General features: G+C 40.1%; 1 protein-coding gene across 2 annotated transcripts in view; it reads left to right on the forward strand.

Annotated features, from left to right (window-relative positions):
• Positions 1–19,730, forward strand: part of PLOD2 (procollagen-lysine,2-oxoglutarate 5-dioxygenase 2) — a 167,451-nt gene that overhangs the window by 44,815 nt on the left and 102,906 nt on the right. For both annotated transcript variants that reach the window (XM_044290206.1, XM_044290207.1), the window contains exons 2-3: positions 1,848–1,939; positions 4,814–4,950. In XM_044290206.1, the coding sequence (XP_044146141.1) occupies positions 1,848–1,939; positions 4,814–4,950 (229 nt within the window). The remainder of the gene's footprint in view (positions 1–1,847; positions 1,940–4,813; positions 4,951–19,730) is intronic.

Raw genomic sequence — 19,730 nt, forward strand, 5'->3', positions numbered from 1 at the left:
TTGATATATACCATATTTTTCACTTTATAAAAAAAAAAGAAAAGGGGTATACATACTGTGGGCACTCGCTCTGGTAGACAGGATTAGCGGACCCAGTATAGAGGCAACAACAAGTTCTTTGTATCAAACAGTTCAGTGTTTTATTCCCAATTTAGGCAAGTGACAAAACAAGCAGTCATATTCAAACAAAAAGTCACCTTGAAGTGTTGGTGGTAATTCGCACCATACGACAATTGTGCCTCAAAGGGTCCTTGCTCATAGCAGCACCAACCTGTTTTCACGCCAAACAGGTAGCAAGCCTTCATCCAGACACAAGGCTCCCAGATCCCAATACAGAGGCATGTCTTCTGAGCCCAGCTGCCTATTTAAGGACAGCCAGGTGCAGGACAGATCCGTTATGCTGCCCATAGACTTGTATTATGACGGAATGCAAAACGGAAGCCTATAAAAGGGATTCCATTTTGTTTTCCATCATGATAGAAGTCTATAGGCAATTATAATGGATTAGTCTGATTTTTGTTATGCAGAACGGAAAAACTGTTCCGTTATGATTGCCCATAGACTTTTATTGTGACTCGTCAAAACGGAATGCCTTTCAAAGGCTTCCGTTATGACTTCCGTCTTATGGATTCCGTTATTTTCCGTTATAACCATGTTAAAATGGAAAACAATAACGGAATCCATAACAGTGATGTGAACAAGCCCTAAATGTCAAGAAAATGCTGACTGTATTCATAAGAATCTATGTGGTGCCCTCAAGTTCCAGGAAGCATTCCAGACTTAAGACAGCTTCTGGTGGCCTGCTTATGATCAAATGAAATCAGCGTCTTAGTATTCCCACTCAAGGCAAATAGTTACAAGGTGGAATTTGGATTAAAAGCCCATCCCTCTGTCTGTCTTTCTTGATCGCATAGCCATGTTTACATTGGGAAGTGTGGAAGTGAAATGTTGTTTAGCAGCAGAGTATATGCTGAGTTTTTATTTTTTTTCGGGATGGATTCACACATGCATTACTTGATGAAAGCCTAACGGAAGGAAAACAATAAAGGGAATGTTCCACGTCTCCTCTTTTCCATCTACTCGTGGACTACGGTAGTTGCTTATGTAAGAGCTTATTCACATGTGCGTTAAAAAAAATCACAGCCAAAAAAGTTACATGTGAATAAACCTAAAATTAAACCATAATTACTACACAAGGCCTAGTGTCTGGTCTAGGCCTTCACATATTTAATTCATTGTAACAAAATAACCAGCAGTTTGTAAATTAACACCTCACTTCTCTCTAATTTTAGTGTAAATTTGGCTTCTTATGCTCACAGCACATACATACTGAACATACATGTATGCATTGACCATTCACTGTGCAGTGATGCAAAACGGATGGAAATGGGGAAGATTTGTCAAAACTGGTGGAAAGGAAAACTGGCTTAGTTCCTTTGAAAAAAATAAATAAAATAGTGGTATCTGGTTGCTATGGGCAACTAAGCCAGTTTTCCTTTGCACCAATTTTGATACATATCCCCAAATGTGTTTTTATTTTTTATTATTTGTTTGTAGCCGTATTTTAAGTTTCCTGGCTTATTTTTTTTCACTTGATGTTTCTTCAACTTGCAGTGTGCCCTAGGTGCGACAAACAAAATATTTCCAATTCTGGCTAATACTTTCTGGTTCTAACATGCTCTTTATAAATTTCTATCAACATTACTATTTATTGGTAGTATAAAATATATGCCTGCTAAAGCAGTTTTGTATATGAATTTTATATCTTATGTTTATTGTGTTGTTTTTGTTTTTTTTGTGATTAATTACAGATTTAAAATTGAAATATATATATATATTTTTTCTAGATAAATTATTGGTGTTAACTGTTGCAACACGAGAAACCGATGGCTTCCACCGTTTTATGCAATCTGCGAAGCACTTTAACTACACTGTGAAGGTACTTCTCAGTCAGAATGTGATTATTTTTTGGTTGAATATAACAGTCATAAGTATTACTCGGTGTTTCATCTACATGTGGTTTAGTTAGAAATTACAGTATTTATTGGAGATTTTAAAGGTTAATTTCTATTGTGAGTAAGCTAAATAATAGATTTCTGATCAGGGTAAAGGTGGGACAGAGGGATAGCGAAGGGAGGAAGCGGTTAGAATTATGTAATTATGCATGTGCAACTTTTCCTTCGGCATTCCACCTGCTGTGGAACTACTGTACCACTCTCGCCATTCATACCTGCAGTACTCTGCTGTTCTTGTAACTCCCACAGAAGTGAATAGAGCATTCTGGGAATTGTAGTTTCAGAACAGCTGGAGTGCCGGAGTTTGCTGATCCCTGTTCTATAAGGACACAATATGGGAGATTTTTGTGCAAGGATTTGTCCTGTGTGCGGACCATGACAATTTCATTAAAATGACACTACTCTGAGGATTTGCTAGCTATTTGCAATGGATTTCACCCTACAATGCAAAGGGTGAAATTTGTATCGAATTCACATTAATGGTTACATGTAACACTCATGCTACTTCTGACCTGGCCGTACACATTCAATAGTTGTCAGCAATGAACTTTTCCTCCCGATTATCCTATACACATGCACAACAAGTTTGTCCAAACAGGTATGTGTTCTGTATTGGAAGAAAGGAGTACTCTACTGCCAGACACTTCTCTTGGCAACATATCTGCTATGAAGACAAAAAGGTAAACTCAATGTGCCTGATCCATTCCTCCCCCAACTTCTGCTAAATGAACATTAGCTGAATGTCTAATACACGGTAGATCTGGGATCAGCAACCTTCGGCACTCCAGCTGTTGTGAAACTACAATTCCCAGCATGCTGCCATTCATTTCTGTGAGAGTTCTGAGGAGAGCAAGTATGGATGCTGGGAGTTGTAGTTTCACAACAGCTCTACCCCTGCAGTAGATGATCAGCCAGTCCCACCAAAATCGGTTGGTTCAGCAAACATTAATCCCTTTGCACTTTGGTATGTATATGTCCATCATAAATGAGGGCTAGTTAGTGCTCCATGATGTATCTACAGTATATGTCATAGGGATTTTGCAGAAACTGCCGCTATACCCATAAAAACAGTGGCAGTACCATGGCTGATACAAATACCTTGCTATGATGCTGGCACATAACCCTTTATATTCCATGGTCAATAGTGGCTGTGGCTTTTAGGTAGTTAAAGGGCATCTGTCAGCAGTTTTGCACCTATGAAAAGGCTGACCTGTTACATGTGCACTTGGCAGCTGAAGACATCTGTGTTGGTCCCATGTTCATATGTGCCCGCATTGCTGAGAACAATAAAGTTTTAATATATTGTGGGGATTCGCTCTGGTAGGCAGGTTAGCGGACACAGTATGGAAGCAACGGACCAGGTTTTAAATCAATCTTCAGTGTTTATTTACACTCATAACACAACACAACAGTCCCTTTTTCAGGCTTGGTGCTTGTTCACACACAGAAAAAACAAAATAACGTTCACCTTGTATCCCGGGTGTCAGTTCACACCCTGCTAAATGCTCGCCTGACACACAGTCTTCAGACCTCAGCGCAGAGATCTCCACAGTTCCACTGTCAGAGGGAGGTAATCCCCACATCACCTGACACCCGGCCTGGAACGTGGGGAGAAGCCACCCACCCAGCACTTTGGCCACTCCCAGTGAAAGCTGTTCCGGATCAGCTTTACAGCGGTGCTGAACAGCTGAAGTGTCAGACTGTAATCTGCAAAACTGACACATCAGGAAAAAAAAATGCTCATACCTCACCAAGGCCAGGAACCCCGGTGACATGTACCGACCATCAATGATGGTCCCTTGTTACTTCCTACAATATGCAAATGAGCCTCTAGGAACAACTGCGGCATTGCCATTGCAGAGAGAATGGAGTCCATTGCTCCTAGAGGCTAATTTGCATATATTATAATGTACATTTTCTCAGCAACAAAGATATCTTCAGCTGCCAAGTGCAAAAATAACAGGTCAGCCAGTTTCATAAGTAGATATCTGCTGACAGATGTCCTTCAACTGCTTAAAAGCCACAGCCACGGTTGACCATGGAATATAAAGGGTTATACTGCCAACATCATAGCTAAATATGTGTATAAGCCATGGTCAGGACAGCCAGTTTCAAATGGAGGGGGATCCCCCCACAGAGTGGTGATGGATTTTCGCAGAGGCCGGGGAACTAACCATGTCTTACGGGTCTGGAGGCTCTAATAAGCTGCCTGTCAGTACGACACTTACAGACAGGCATAATACAATGCACAACATAAGCTATCAGAGGACCTTAGTGTGACTAATAAATATAGTTAAAAGAAAAGTAGATAAAACACAAATTTTGAAAAATAATAGGTTTTATTATGGGAAAAACTATACTAAATAACAGGTGCCTATAACAGGCTGAACTACAGCATCAATGTGATTTTTATTTTTATTTTTTTAACACTGCTCCATTGAAACGGAGAGGACACAGAACACCCGTTCACATCATTTGGGGCAGGGGGGGAGGGTTTCCAGTAGTCAGACCTCCGCCGCCCTAATGGGACAAACCCTTTAAGTGTTCTAAGGTAAATCCCTTTGAACCCTAGTAAAGTAACAGTGCAATTTTTTTTTTTTTTATTTTTTTTTTTTAAGAATACTTTTAGAGGAACAAGTTCTCTTGCAATCTTTGCCTCTGTACAATTGTACTTTTTGGTGATGTATTCAAAATGTGGTTTTAATAATGATTTGGCTTTGAGCCATAAATATAGTTATAGATTCTGCAGTGGCCACAATGAAAAATACATATGTTTCTTGTCTTAATTTTTCCTCCAGGTTCTTGGCAACGGTTTAGACTGGAAAGGTGGAGATGTGGCAAATTCAATAGGTGGTGGCCAGAAAGTCCGTCTTTTAAAGGAGGCTTTGGAATCCATTGCTGACCAAGATGATCTCATTGTTCTTTTCACAGACAGGTAATCATTTCAGTATGAAATAATTTTGCCTTTAAAGCATATTTACATTGACAATGCTATTTAAAGTTGTTTGAATTCATCTTGGATGATGATCACAAAATATTGGATTCATTTTTAATCAAAAGCTTCTGGTATACAACTTGATAAATTGATATTTCATCACATACTGGGGAAGATTTACTAATCCTGTCTAGCACATTTAGACTAGATAGTTTTACGATGCATCACATTTACTACAGTGAGTAATGCAGATTGATAAATTTGGTACATAGTGCAGTGCGCAGAACTGCAAATGGTTTGTTCTTTAATGTTAAATAATGTAATGTTATGCTATGTAGTGCTATGCCATGTGTTGCAACCAGTAAAGCCATGTATGGATGGCAAACTCAGGGTTAATAATCCTGGCTCAGATCTTTGCATCTATTTGCTAGGCGGTGGCTGGCTCCACTCCTAACTTTTGTAGAGCCTGAGAAAGGGAGTCGGAGTGGGAGGATGCACAGATTAGGGTTCCTTCACTTCAGGCCTCAGGTTTAAGAGAATAACAGATCTCTTTGTAATTTCTGCAAGATCTACAGCAAAAAAAGATAAAGGAGAGAAGGAGAAAAAGATAAAGGAGGTAAATGGAGAATTTGGAATCTGCTTGGCCAGACATGGAAGTTAGTAAGGTAATAGCTGTTGAGGGCAATAAAGACTTTATAGTTGTGAAGGGTTTACAGTTAAGAAACCCTACACACCTTGCCAAACATATCATTCAGCCTGTACACCATTGTGCACATTGCAGGCATAATTCAAAAGGTACTGTTGTCAACCATAAATTCTCCTCCATCATATGCCTGCCATTGCACTCTACATGCCCTGTCTTGCAGCCATCCAAACACCTAACATCAAGAACACCCCAGCAAATATCAGACAGGAGCCCCAGAATCGGGGTGTGTCCTGAGGGAGGAAAGGGTGCCCCCTCCTGATGTTACAATGGCCCCGAGGGGCGACAGTGAGAGGACAACCACTATGATAGACCTTGTGATCAACACTTGTATCCTCCACTCCAACTCTTCACAGGCCGCTGTAATAGCTAGATATTTTTGTCTACTTTTACATAACTTATTGGTTTGTTGGCTCATATTGAGCCAACATTTTTTAACCACACCCACAATGTTTTGCATAGTGTGTACCGCAATTCAGGTACATTTTAATTAATAAATCTGCTTCACTAAGTTTATTCGTCTTTAAGTAACTGGAAGAATCTTGTCCTCCACAAAGAACTTTTTCCCCCATCAAAAATAACAGCTCTCAGATGAAACTGACAAAAAGGATGCTAGGTGGGAGACCATAGTATTCTGCTATGAAAGTCCTTTTGTTTTTCCTTCATCCAAATTTCTCTGTTTTTCATACCTCCCCTTGAGGATTGCCAACATCTATACAAGAGCAGAACGTGTCTTATATCAATGCCTGTTATGGTTTCTACTGAACAAACATACAAAGGAAATTCCAAGGGCCCACCATCAATATACCTGTAGCTTTACAACATCTCTCTGATGTATGGAAACAGAATAAATGTGCCATATTATGAATCCTAACTCTCTATTACATCCATTTGATTTAATGCTGTACGAAAGAAAAGTGTTGATTTGCATACTTCATTTTTTATGGTTTTGCATGTTGGAACCAAGCACTTGTGAATTTGCTAAAGAGGCAATTGCGCATTTCTGCAAAAATTTACAACTTTCAGAAATGACCTTGAGTTTCCTGTTTAATGACATTTACAATATAATTGGTACTGGGCATATATTTACACACTTTTCTGTGATTTCTAGGAAATATTACACAGACTTTTAAGTATAAGATTATAATAAAATGATTAGGGTTGAGTGAATCTAAGTATCTGAAGTGGACTTCAAACCGAATTTCAGGGAAAAATTTGATTCGCCGTGTAGCCAAATTTCTTCATGCTTAGTTGTAACAATTCAATTTTCTCGGACATGGCATTAAAAAAAAAAATATACTCGCCTCATTCATTTGAGCGAGAAGAGGCCTCCGCGGCCATCTTGATTGAAGATCCCACCGCAAAATCTTGTGCGCTGTGACGTATGACGTCTACACGCCGCTCAGCGTCATGATGTCATCATGCACCGCATGAGATCTTGCGCGGGATCTTCAGTAAAGGGTAGGGTATTTTTTTTAACCCTTGAAAGCCCTCATTTTTAATGTCTGATACTGTGATCAACAATGCAGCTGAGGGGTTCAATAATCGGGGGTGGCCTAATCTCAGTTTCCCTTTATTGCACCCGCTACTTACAAAGAAACGCACTTCATGACAAAGTAATTAGTCACAAAGCAAAATTTTCCAAGGCTAGTCTTGCTACCAAGGATAACCGGGGATGTTAATGCAGAGTTTCCTATCAGAAAATTTTCATACCCTTCCACCCTGTTGAAAAAAAAATCTTGGTATATAAGATTTGTATAAATCTATGAACAGCTGTGGTCCTCCTTAACATTAGGCTGAAGCAACTTGCCCCCTTGACCGTATGCACCAGAGGAATAGGAGCCCTCTATAGCCACCTCTGTAGGGAGAGCTGAATGCTCTCCATACATTCATAACAGCCACAGAATGCGTACATGTTTGGTTTATCTTGCATTTTCATGGTGTGAGGTTCCCTTTAATTTTGATACTATCTTACGGCATGTGCTCACAATCTCGTAAATAAGCTCATCTGCTGGTAACAAGATTTGTTTAATTTTCCTTGGATAGATATACATTCCTGGAATATTTTACTCAATATTACAGATGCCTTACACTGATAAGTACAGCAAAGTTAAAGAAAATATTTGTAGAAAACTGTAGCAAATATCTCGGAAGTACGTTTGCATTGTTTTTATACTTAACATGGTCCTTGTACCACACATGCCAATGAGGCCCTCTACTGCTAGAAGTACATTCTTTGTAACATTGTTTATGAGAAATTATTTCTTTTTGTCGTGACAGAAGCTGGACAGTCCTGGTATCATAATTTTAAGCTGTCACGTAGATAAGAGTTTTTATGGGCCACAATGTGGCCGATCAAAGTCCATTGGATCACTTGTATGAATGATCATGGCGTACCAATCTCCTTCAATCAGTTGATTGGTGGGGATGCTAAGAATTTGACCCCTACCAATCTGATATAATGTTAACTGAAGGGTTTAACATTAAATGAAGAAAATAGTAAGAATAAAAGAATGATAGCTTAAAAAAATAAGCTGATGACCAGGTATAGGATGTACATTGACAGCAGTTGTGATATAACATATTGAAAAAAAGTTGAAGACATACTAACAATGTCACTCTGGGTATCTGTTCTAGGGACAGTGTTGGTAGTCAAACATCCATAAATATGTTAGTGTTTCTTCTCCCATCTTTTTTTTCTTTTTTTTTTTACTAACATATCATTGAAATGGAAGGAGGAGAAGGAAAGTAGGACAGAGAGGATTGGGGGTTGTGCCTAGTTTTGTTACTAAATTAAACGGTGTTTAGTAGTGTAAAATGAATTAAGGAGACTTGTAACTAGTCACAATATGACTGATCAGTTGTAAGCAAACGACGAGCCTCTTGATTTATATAGATATGCCCTGTGGGATGTCCATCTAGACCACATATGCTTGTAAGTTTGATGGGAACGTGATTCTGAATACGATCTTGGGCTATTCTAAGGATGTCATCAATTTTGGAGTCCCAGAGAACCCCTTTAATAAAAAGCTTGACCTCTAAGTTTCCCAAAGTGTTTAGCTAAATGTGTCTTCATGTCTTGCTTGGTGTTAAAATTTCCAATGAGCTTTATTAATCCAACATAAAAACTATGTGATGTTTCCACATTGGTGTCCCACAGAGATCTCTCAAGTATTCTCAGTCTTGAGAAGGACTCTTGCATAGGTTGAGACATTACACTTTTTTGATGGCTTAATAATGTTGATTAGAAATGTTAAAATCCTGATGTATGCTGTCACATTCTACTATTTTTGGCAACAGGGTCTGTCGGTGCTTTCAGATTTATTCCTGATAAGGGACAAGAATGCTTGGGATGATACAAAAATCTTGCTGCTTTCATACTGTTTCTAGTTATGCATTTTCCATACAGAAATTTCTTCACTTTTTTATTTGATTGGAAAATATAGGGCAATTCAATTTTTTTTTTTTTTTAGGTTAAACATTTTGGTACTCATTTCATAAACATGCACATGATGCTGGTTTTATTTTACAATTTGGGTAATAGTCACTATCCTCCAATATGTTTCCATATCACTTCTGCAGTAATGTTGGTTGTACATTTTGTCTATTCATTTACAATTTTAAGTCACTTTTCATCAAAAAAAATTTTTTTAGCATATGTTACTGCTGCAGCAGCAAAACAGTCTTTAGTTTCTTCCCATACCACAGCTTTCCTTGAGTTTTTCTCTTAGTTACGGCTGTTTAAACATTTACATTATGAGGACCTTCTCAAGATGGCTCCTCTGCCAGTTCTCTGAGGCCAAAACTGCTTTCCCTCACTTCCCATACACACTTGCTGTAGCCAGCAGCTCCATGACAGCCAATCAGATTGGATTACTGAGAGACATGCCTCCTCACTCTGAAGCCTAATGCAGCCATGCAGTGTGAAGGACCGCCCCTTCGTCTTCCAGTCTTCTTAGTCAGAGACGGACAAGCCATAGCAACTAGTTAGATAATTTTGTACTCCGCACACCTTGGATCCAGTGTGGGTGCCTGTGAGAGTGGTTTAGACAATATAAGTTAAATCCACGGCACTCCAAAAGTTTTTTTGCAAAATAAAGTTTCACATTTTAATTTTTAGTATACAGAATATCGTTCATGTACATCCAGTGCAATTCATAGTGCAATTCATTTACATATAGTAAGTATGTGCCATATCAGATAATTCCCGAACGTTTCGGTCTGTGCGACCTTCTTCAGCGGGCTCTGTAGGCAGGGTCAGGAGGCTGGCGCTGGATGTCCAGCGCCAGCCTCCTGACCCTGCCTACAGAGCCCGCTGAAGAAGGTCGCACAGACCGAAACGTTCGGGAATTATCTGATATGGCACATACTTACTATATGTAAATGAATTGCACTATGAATTGCACTGGATGTACATGAACGATATTCTGTATACTAAAAATTAAAATGTGAAACTTTATTTTGCAAAAAAACTTTTGGAGTGCCGTGGATTTAACTTATAAAGCCATAGCAACTGTCTTTTAAAGGTAACCTGTCATATGCAAAACGCATATTAAACCGACAACAGGACCTTACAGTATCCCCCAGTGTGTTGCTAATAATGTTTTTCTTGCCTCTTTGTGTTTCTTCATACTTGTTAAAAACGCTGTTTTAATGTCTGTTGGCGCTGTCTCCGAGTCAGGCTTGAAGTCAAGGGGGCAGCGGCCTCCTTGCTTCAAGTAAAGCTAAGTACGCCCCTTAACTCTCCTCTCTACAATTAGATGGACATGTCGCCGTGACGCCTGGATCGCGCTCTTCTAGCGCATGCGTGGTACACTGCCTGTTACAATGTGACGTCCTGGTGCACACGCAATCGAATTGCCCGGCGCATCTGCAGTCAGAAAAATGCAGGCGGGTGAGTGAGGATTGCGCTGTAAGAGGCAGCATACCGCGCATGCGCTAGAAGAGCGTGATCCCGGCATCACGGCAGCATGTCCATCTAATTGTAGAGAGGAGGGATAAGGGGCGGGCTTAGCTTTACTTGAAGCAAGGAGGCCGCTGCCCTCTTGACTTCAAGCCTGACTCGGAGACAGCGCCAACCAACATTAAAACTGAGTTTTTAACAAGTATGAAGAAACACAAAGAGGAAAGAAAAAACATGATTAGCAACACACTGGGGGATACTTTAAGGTACTGTGGTCGGTTTAATATGCGTTTTGCAGGTGACAGGTTCCCTTTAAGGGATCAGTGGAAAGGGACAGGGGATATTAATGAAAGCTGTTCTAAGGTAATTGCACATCTTTTGCAATCATTGACAGACTAACTCAGGTACTGTATACATGCATAGTTCTAATAAACTAGAATTAAAAAAAATTACAGTTACACCTTTAATCTAGTGGTAGGTAGCCCTTTACATAATGTAAATGATGAAAACTCTGTTTTCAAAAATCTATTACTATGGCAACAAAACAGTCTTTCTCAGTACATTTCCAAAGGCTGAAAATGTATTGGGTGTAGACTGTGCTCGAATATTGACATTACCAGGTAATTTGGCAAGTTAATATGGAATTTAGGCCAAGTAAGTGCTATATGTACATTCTATATTTTACAAGTGTAAGTTGTAGTATATGTAATATATAGGAGCCAAGTAATCTATGGACTGTGAAGTCTTTTCTTTCAATGAAATGGTTGATATGATTTTCTTGTTTCATGTCTCATCAGTTCAATCTTCTTGAAATCCATTCTCTAAAGAGATGTCTAGATAAAAGGAAAACCATATTGGTGTGCAGAATGATTTAGTATTTTCACAAACTGACCATGCTTTTCAATAATATACAAAATATGTCTGGATAGACTGTATGGAGAACATATTGGCACACCTAAAAGTTACAGCTACATCTGCAATTATGACAGCATATTTTAAATCTATAGGCATTAATATAGAGTTCTCCCCACTCCTTGCAGATAAAACAGCTCCCGCTCTTCTGGGAAGTCTTCCTGCAAGATTTTGGAGTGTATATGTGTATATTTTTACTCATTCATCCAGAAGAGCATTTGTGAGGTCAGACACTGATGTTGGATGAGAGGCCTCACTCACAATCTCCATTCTAGTTCATCCCAAAGGTGTTCAATGGGGTTGAGGTCAGGACTCTGTGTTGGCCAGTCAAGTTCTTCCATACCAAACTCCAACCATACCTTTATGAACATTGCCTTTGTGCATTAGGACACAGTAACCCAGGAACACAAAAGTGCCTTCTCCAAACTGTTGCCAAAAATTGTCCAAAATGTCTTGACAAGCTGGAGCCTTAAGATTTTCCTTTACTTGGCCCCTTTCCACCAAATTGTACAGTTGGCACAATGAAGTCAGGCAGGTAACATTCTCCTGGCAATTGGCAAACTCAGACTTGTCCATCAGATTGCCAGATAGAAAGTTTAACTAGTCGCGCCACAGAATATGCTTCCACTATTCCAGAGCCCAGTGGTGGTATGCTTTACGCCACTGCATCCAATGCATAGCATTGTGTTTGATGTAAGGCTTGCTTGCAGCTGCTCAGTCTTGGAAACCGATGTCATGAAGCTCGTGGCACACAGTTTTTGTACTGATGTTAATGTCAGGCAAGTTTCTTAATAATAGGTAAAAGAAAGAAGGTGGCACTCACCACTGTTGCAGTTGAATTTCTTTGTTCTTCCATGTTATAGATGCAAAAATATAAAAATAGAGCTGGGGCGGACCTGTTATCACACAGAACGCTGAGTGGCGATGGACGTTTCCTCGGGCCACTGACCTCATCGCGCAAGTCTGTGCCTCCTTTTGAGCGTCCTTACGTGTGATCATCATGGTAACCTCTGACGCGGTCTCGTTAATTAAAAACAAAACTCTACATTGACACAATAATTAATTAATTAATTAATTAATACATATTTTTTTCATATAAATACACTCAGGTAATTTCTCTCATTGAGACCCAGGGGACCCATGGCAGCCGCTCGACTAATCCACCTGGCCTTTCTTGGTAATAATAGGCGGTGCCTATTGCCACCCTGTGGCATACCTGGGATCAGCTCAATACCTGCAAATGCCAGACAATTCGGGTCACCTCCATGGGTCTTATTATTGAGTCTGGGGCACCCCTTTCCTGTTCTCACAGAATTCACATGTTCTCTGAACCTTTTATACAGGGGTCTTATTGTTTTGCCTATGTAAAAGGCACCACAGCGGCATGTCACTAGATACACTACAGAATTACTTTTACATGTAGTAAATTGAGTCACTTTATGGTGAATGCCTCCAAACATCAAGAATTTATTTTGACAGTTGTATCTACAAAATGAACAGTTGCCACGTTTATAATTCCCTGTCTGGTTCCCATCTGTTAACCAATTACTCACTTTTCTTTCACATAAACTGCTCCTCACTAACTTGTCTTTTAATGTGTGACATCTCCTGAAGGCTACCAGTGGTTTATTTTCTACAAACTCCCTCAGGCTCTCCTCATTTCTTAATATATCCCAGTTGTTATGAATAATATGGCTGATTAGCTCTGCTGCGGGACTAAACTTAAAAGAGAATGCAAACCTCCCCTTGTTCTTTTTATTATATTTCCCTGTTTCGTTATTTTTCAGTAGTTCCTCTTGTGTATGTAGATGCACTTTATTCATAGCTACCTCTATTCTCTCTTTTGAATAGCCCCTCCTGAGAGCTTGTTTGACATTCCCCTCTTTGGTGTTGTTAATTCTTCACAACCTAATGAATTGTCCGTAAGGGACAGATTTTTTCACGCTAGGTGGGTGAAAGCTATCATGGTGCAATAGAGAATTAGTAGCAATAGGGTTTTGATTTGCTACCAGTATTTTGAATACCATCCGCAATGCTAACAAGAACGTCAAGTAACTCCAATGATGTACGACCATAATTTAAAGTGAATTTCAAATTAATTTTGTTGGTTTTGTTGAGAAAAGAGACAAACTCCCTACACTGGGACTCCATACATGACCACACCATGAATACATCATCCACGTATCGTAAAAAAAGCTGCATGTAAGGTAGGTAAGTTTTTTTATGTAGAAGATATACCTATCCTCAAATGTGGCTAGATACAAATTGGCAAAAGTGCATGATACCGGTGTGCCCATCGCTGTTCCATATATTTGTTTGAACCACTGTTCACCAAATTTGAATACATTATTGGTAAGGACAAAATTTAAAGTTTCTTTAATGAACTGGCAATAGAGATAACTCTTACCAGTATTTCCCAAAATATCCATAATTGCCCTCACACCCGCTCTATGCGGTATGCAGGTGTATAGACTTTCAGCATCTAGCGATACCAAGCTAAATCCCTCCTGCCACTGAAACTCCTATAGCGCCAGGAGGAAATCGCCGGTATCGCCAAGATAAGTAGGGATTTTTTTAAGAAGTGGTTTCAAAAGCCAGTCAACATATTTTGAAAGCGGTTCAGTCATTGACCCAATCCCTGCCACAATAGGACGGCCAGGGGGCTGGGTCAGCGACTTATGGACCTTCGGTACAAAGTACCATGTTGGTTTTTTCAGGTATAGTGGCACCAATTTATCAATGATGTTGCTAGGAAGGAAATCCACAGCTATGTATCTATACAATTCTTTTATCTGCATCTGTATGATTGCTGTGGGATCACGCGTTAATTTCTCATACACAGAAGTATCTCCCAGCTGTCAATTTGATTCCTGCAAATAATAATCTCTTGTCAAGAGAGCCAATTTTTCACCCTTCTCTGCTGGTTTCACAATTATATCTTCATGCGCAGTAAGCCACTGCAGGGCTACTTTCTTTTTTGCTAACATTATCATGTGCTCTGGGGTACACCAGCGCCCTGGCGTCCCTCAGTATGCGTTTATAAAATATATTTATGCTACTACCAGCGGGCAAGGGGGGGGCAATAAGAAGATCTTATCCCGCCATCTAATCTATAAAACTCAGATTCTCCCACTGTTTCTTCACGTAAATCCATGTCTGTGAGTAACTCTAAGCACGAGACCTCAGTCTCATCAAATGTTGAAACCTAGGTAGTTAGTGTCTACCGGGTCGCCTTGTTTTTTAGATTGCTGCTGTATCTGTGTTTCATGAAAAAAATATTTCAGGTGCAATTTGCATATGGATCTATATAAATCAATTTCAAACCCTACTATATCGAACTGTTCAACCAGACTGTATCCTAGCCCCTTGTTGAGGACTGAGATACAGTCTGGCAACAGCTCGTACACTGTGAGGTTAATATTAATAACTATATTTTCCTTAGTTTGATATGCAGAAATGGGGTTTGTCTCCAAGAGACCTGTTTCTTCTTGAGAGTCGATTTCCTGACATCTCTTATTTCTTTTTCCTTCCACCTCTTCTAATCCTGTTTCTAAAGGGTCTTTTCTCTGTGTCTGCTCGATTGGGCCACTCAAATCATCTGAGGCACTTGAGTCAGAATTCATAGTCCAGTAATCGCTCCTCGCCTTTCGTTGTAGGCATCTTCTTCATTGTTCTTTCTTATTACACTCAAACACCTTCCCGGTGTCATAGTCACATTTATCTCTAAGGAACTTATCTATTTTCCTTTCCCTGATTTCTGTTTGTGTTATCACCAACTTTTTATTTAATTTATTTTCCAAGATTAACAATTTAATCACTGATTCTCTGTTAATCTTGTTTGTCAGACAAGGTTTGAAACTCTGCAGTTACTGATTCAGCAGGACGTTGGCAACTTTTATGCATTATGCACTTCGCTGCTCAGTACCTTTTATGCTATCAGTCACATCATGGCTAAGTTGCTATGGTTGATGAATGCGTCAGTGGCGTACACACAATCCATGGGGCCCTGGTGCAAAACTGAGCCATGTTTTTGACACTCACTGCTGGGTTGAGTGGCGTAATATGGCTGCGCGGCCGCCCACCCGCTCAGCTTAGTTAGAGGGAAGGGAACACTGACTGCAGGGGCCAGGGGGGTTCACTGGTGGCTGGGCCCGGGCCCCTGGAGTGCCAGGCCCGGTCGCAACTGCGACCCCTGTATGTACACCACTGGAACGCGTCCACTTTGCAATAACACCACTCACGGTTGATCATTGAATATCTAGTTGAGAAGAAATTTCATTAATTGACTTTTGGTATCCTATTACTGTACCAAACTGAAATTCAATGAGCTCTTTATAATGACCCATTCTTTCACAAATGTTTGTAAAGGAAGGCTGCATGGTTAGGTACTTGATTTTATATACCTGTGGCAATGGGACTGAATGGAACCTGATTACAATGATTAAGAGGTGTGTCCCAGCATCTTTGTCCATACATGTATTTGCATTATCTAAGTAGTCTCCCTGGTTTTCACCCTGTCCCCACTATACAGGAATCTTCTATTCGCTGCAGGGGAAGCACCAGGCTGCTACCACTTGGAGTAGTCTCTGTTCAGTGATAGTGACCCAGGCAGGTCAAGAGACACTGGTGTGCAGCACAGGGAAAATCCTAGTCAGTGGAGAAGCCGGCAGACAGAGTTTGTTTAACCTCGTAAAATGTAAACCTTTTTGCTCAGGCATACTCCCATAGTGCAAGCTTCCTTAAATACCCATGGACGGGTAGCCATAGGTTAAAGACTGATTAAGTCATGTGCTAACACTTTAAAAGCCAAAGAGACTGCACATGCGCCCTTCAGGAATGGAAGACAGAAAACGTGGAGCAGAAAGGCCACAGAAGCCTAGCATGGAGCAGGCAGAGCTACAATTCTTTGCACCGGCAGCACCAGACCAATTAAATTTGGGTGCAAATCCTCAAAACTGCGGGCTCAACAAAGTGGTGTGACCTCAAGAAAGCGATTCACACCAGACATCTCAAGAATATTGCTGAACTGAAGCAGTTCTGTAAAGAAGAATGGTCAAGAATTACTCCTGACCGTTGTGCACGTCTGATCTGCAACTACAGGAAACATTTGGTTCAACCAGTTATTAAATCCAAGAGTTTGCTTACTTCTTCCACCTGCACTGTGAATGTTTACATGGTGTGTTCAATAAAAACATGGCAACAATTAATTCTTTGTGTGTTATTAATTTAAGCAGACTGTGATTGTCTATTGTTGTGACTTAGATGAAGATCAGATCACATTTTATGACCAATTTGTGCATAAATCCATATCATTCCAAAGGGTTCACATACTTTTTCTTGCAACTGTACATATACAAAAGGTAAATAAAACACTTATCTTCAATGAGGCTTTAGTAGCACCAAAAACTCAGCCGAGAAACAAACACAAACTAACCACAAGTCCAACAGAAGCTTTAAACCAGAAAGCATAGTGGGAGAAACAACAATAAATAGAGGAGATAAAATGACCACAATAGCCACACCTGGGAAAAGAAAGTGTGGCAAGCACCAAAAACAACACAGACGTCATTTGATCCAAAAGGAAAACATGTCAGATCAAACCACGTGTTGCCAGTCTCACAGATCTCCTGCCACCTGTTGCGGGAACATCCGTATGTCTCGGTATGTCCGTGACAAGTGGTGGGACTGATGTCATGGGGGTAGGGCAGTAAATGGGTAATCTCAGTACAATTGGTGTCTAGGGAAATCAGGTGGCTAATTCCAGTATCCTTAGTAGTCTAGAGCATTGAAGGGTCTAGTGGTCATAGTGGTCTATGACAGTGAAAGGGTTAATGGCATTCCCATGGAGCAGTAACTGGTGAATTCTGCATACTCAACTCTCCAGACTTCAGCATCGTCTTGGCTGTAGCTTCCTCTTTCTTTCCTGGATGGATCATACAGATTAGTACAGGGATAGTGTGGTCTGTGCAGCTGTTAATGTACATAGTAGCTGCATATTTCTCTTTATGATCATGTAGAACAATTCGGGATCATTGTGTCTGTTCAGCTTAAGTTTGGTGAGGTGGTACTGTGAGCACTACTGGCTTCGACCAAAGCTAGAAACTTGACCCCTATGGCTTTGCCACTACTGACTAGTGTAAAAGCAATAACACTTATTTTTATCTTTATTTGACTTTTTTGTGGATTGCTATTGTCATAAGGTTGCAGACCCTGCTGTAGATGTAAGAAGTCAGGTTAGTGATTTATTTTCCTTTGTTTGAAAATTTTAAGGACTAAGCCTTGCTACAGTTTAGGAATAAAATGATATACAAAGAGAAATTTAGCTGTAATTGTGGTGAAAAAAGTGCTGTCCCTAGAAAATGAAAAGAAAATATGATGATACAAGTTAATGTCCTCTCTTATAGAGTAGGAATTTACTACCCAGGTTAAAGAAACTGCCTTGTAAATGGAAAGTAAATTGCACAGCCCACGTGTCTGAGGCTCGGGGAATAATCTGCTTTACATGTACAGCTGTAATTTATTGGGGAAGCCTTCTAGTGATGGCACAAGGCTAGTAGCATAGTGTAATTTCTGGACAATGAGATAACTGATATAAGTTTCCTTTATTTGTTGTCTGAATTAATGCTGCCAGATCTTTAAGCTACTGGAGCACACGTCATGACAACTATATGGAGCTTGATTTGATGAGTCTGAAGCCTGGAAGTATGCACCGAAGTGTAGCTGTATGTCCCATAAAACTCTCATTGGACGCAGATGTTTGGAAGAAAATCTATTTCTTTTATGCACTTATATATAGTGCTATTCCACAGCACTTTACAGACATTCGCATCAAGCTGTCCCCAGTGGAGCTCACAATCTGTTCCCTATCAATATGTCTTTGGAGTGTGGGAGGAAACTGGAGTACCTGGTAGTGTTGGGCGCGAATATTCAAATCGCAAATTTTAATCGTGAATATCGCCACTTCGAGAATTTGCAAAGATTTAGAATATAGTGCTTTATATTTGTATTCGTAAATATTTCTAGATTTCTTTTCATCTGAACCCATGATCCCTCCCTGCTTCTTGCTTGTGGGACAATAAGAAGGCTGCAATGTCTTTGTCTGAGCTTAGCAACCTCCCTAGCAACCAATCGGAAAGTTGCCTACCCCTTACTATATAAGAACCTCCCCAGCAGCCATGTTCTGCAGTTTTTTGCAGTTCTGAGAGAGAGAGAGCAGTGACATTGCTGTGCTCTGTGCTTTGCTGTGTCATTACATTAGATAGATAGTTAGATATCTTATATATATATATATATATATATACTATTACAGATAGTCGTGTAGGTTAGATCGTAATATAGTGTAGCTGATCCAGGTTCCAGTCCAGTGTGTTAGGTAGTGTGATAGGTTCTGCGGTCCATACATACATGCTACATACATAGTGCTGTGATGTCACAAGTTCACAACAATACTTAGTGCACCAATCCCTAATAAGTAGTCAGACCTGCTAAAATGTGAAGTTGCACATATTGCACCAAAATATGCGCATCATTCATTGCCGATTTGCGCAATCACGAAAAAATATTGGAGCACGCTATCTGCATATAAAGCTATTATAGGTTATTATATGTTCTGCCGTGCCAACCATTTTCTCCAGTCTCAGGAAACTTCTAGCAGCTTGAAAAATGTAGCAAAAGTGACCCATGCCTGTATTGTGCACGCAATATGTGCATATTGCATTGCCGATTTTTACAATCAAGAAGATAGTGGTGAATTCTCAAATTTATGATGAATATTTGCCCAAATGGTCAGAAGAGTAAGGGAAATTTCTCAGGTCCAGCATGAAGGGCTGCTTTCCCCTGGAAAACATCCCTCCACGTTCACTGACTGTATGGCTGGGGTGATGTATGGAAGGGGTGGGGCACTACAGAGGGGGTGTGGCTTATGGGAATGCTATAGCTGCAGGGCACAAGATTGCATGCAACTCGGTGAATACATTTGTGCTGTAGCTATAGTTAAAATTAATTTGCTGCATAAAAAAAAAGTGTCAGTGGAGGCTGAGCCTCCAGAGGAATAACAGCAGTTTTTTTTCCAGTGCAATGCTGGGATTCATGCTGGAAACCTAGCAGACTCCATTATAGGAAATGGGATCTGTTCAGTACCAGCGGTGTTTAGACTGTCATGTCAGACCAGAATACTGGAATTTCAAAAGCCGCTGTGAACATAACCTAACAATGCTGAAGAATTGTTATTTTGTGGACGCTACAATGATTTAATATAACAGA

Source organism: Bufo gargarizans, chromosome 4 (assembly GCF_014858855.1).
Source record: "Bufo gargarizans isolate SCDJY-AF-19 chromosome 4, ASM1485885v1, whole genome shotgun sequence".
In the NCBI taxonomy this organism is placed as follows: Eukaryota; Metazoa; Chordata; class Amphibia; order Anura; family Bufonidae; genus Bufo; species Bufo gargarizans.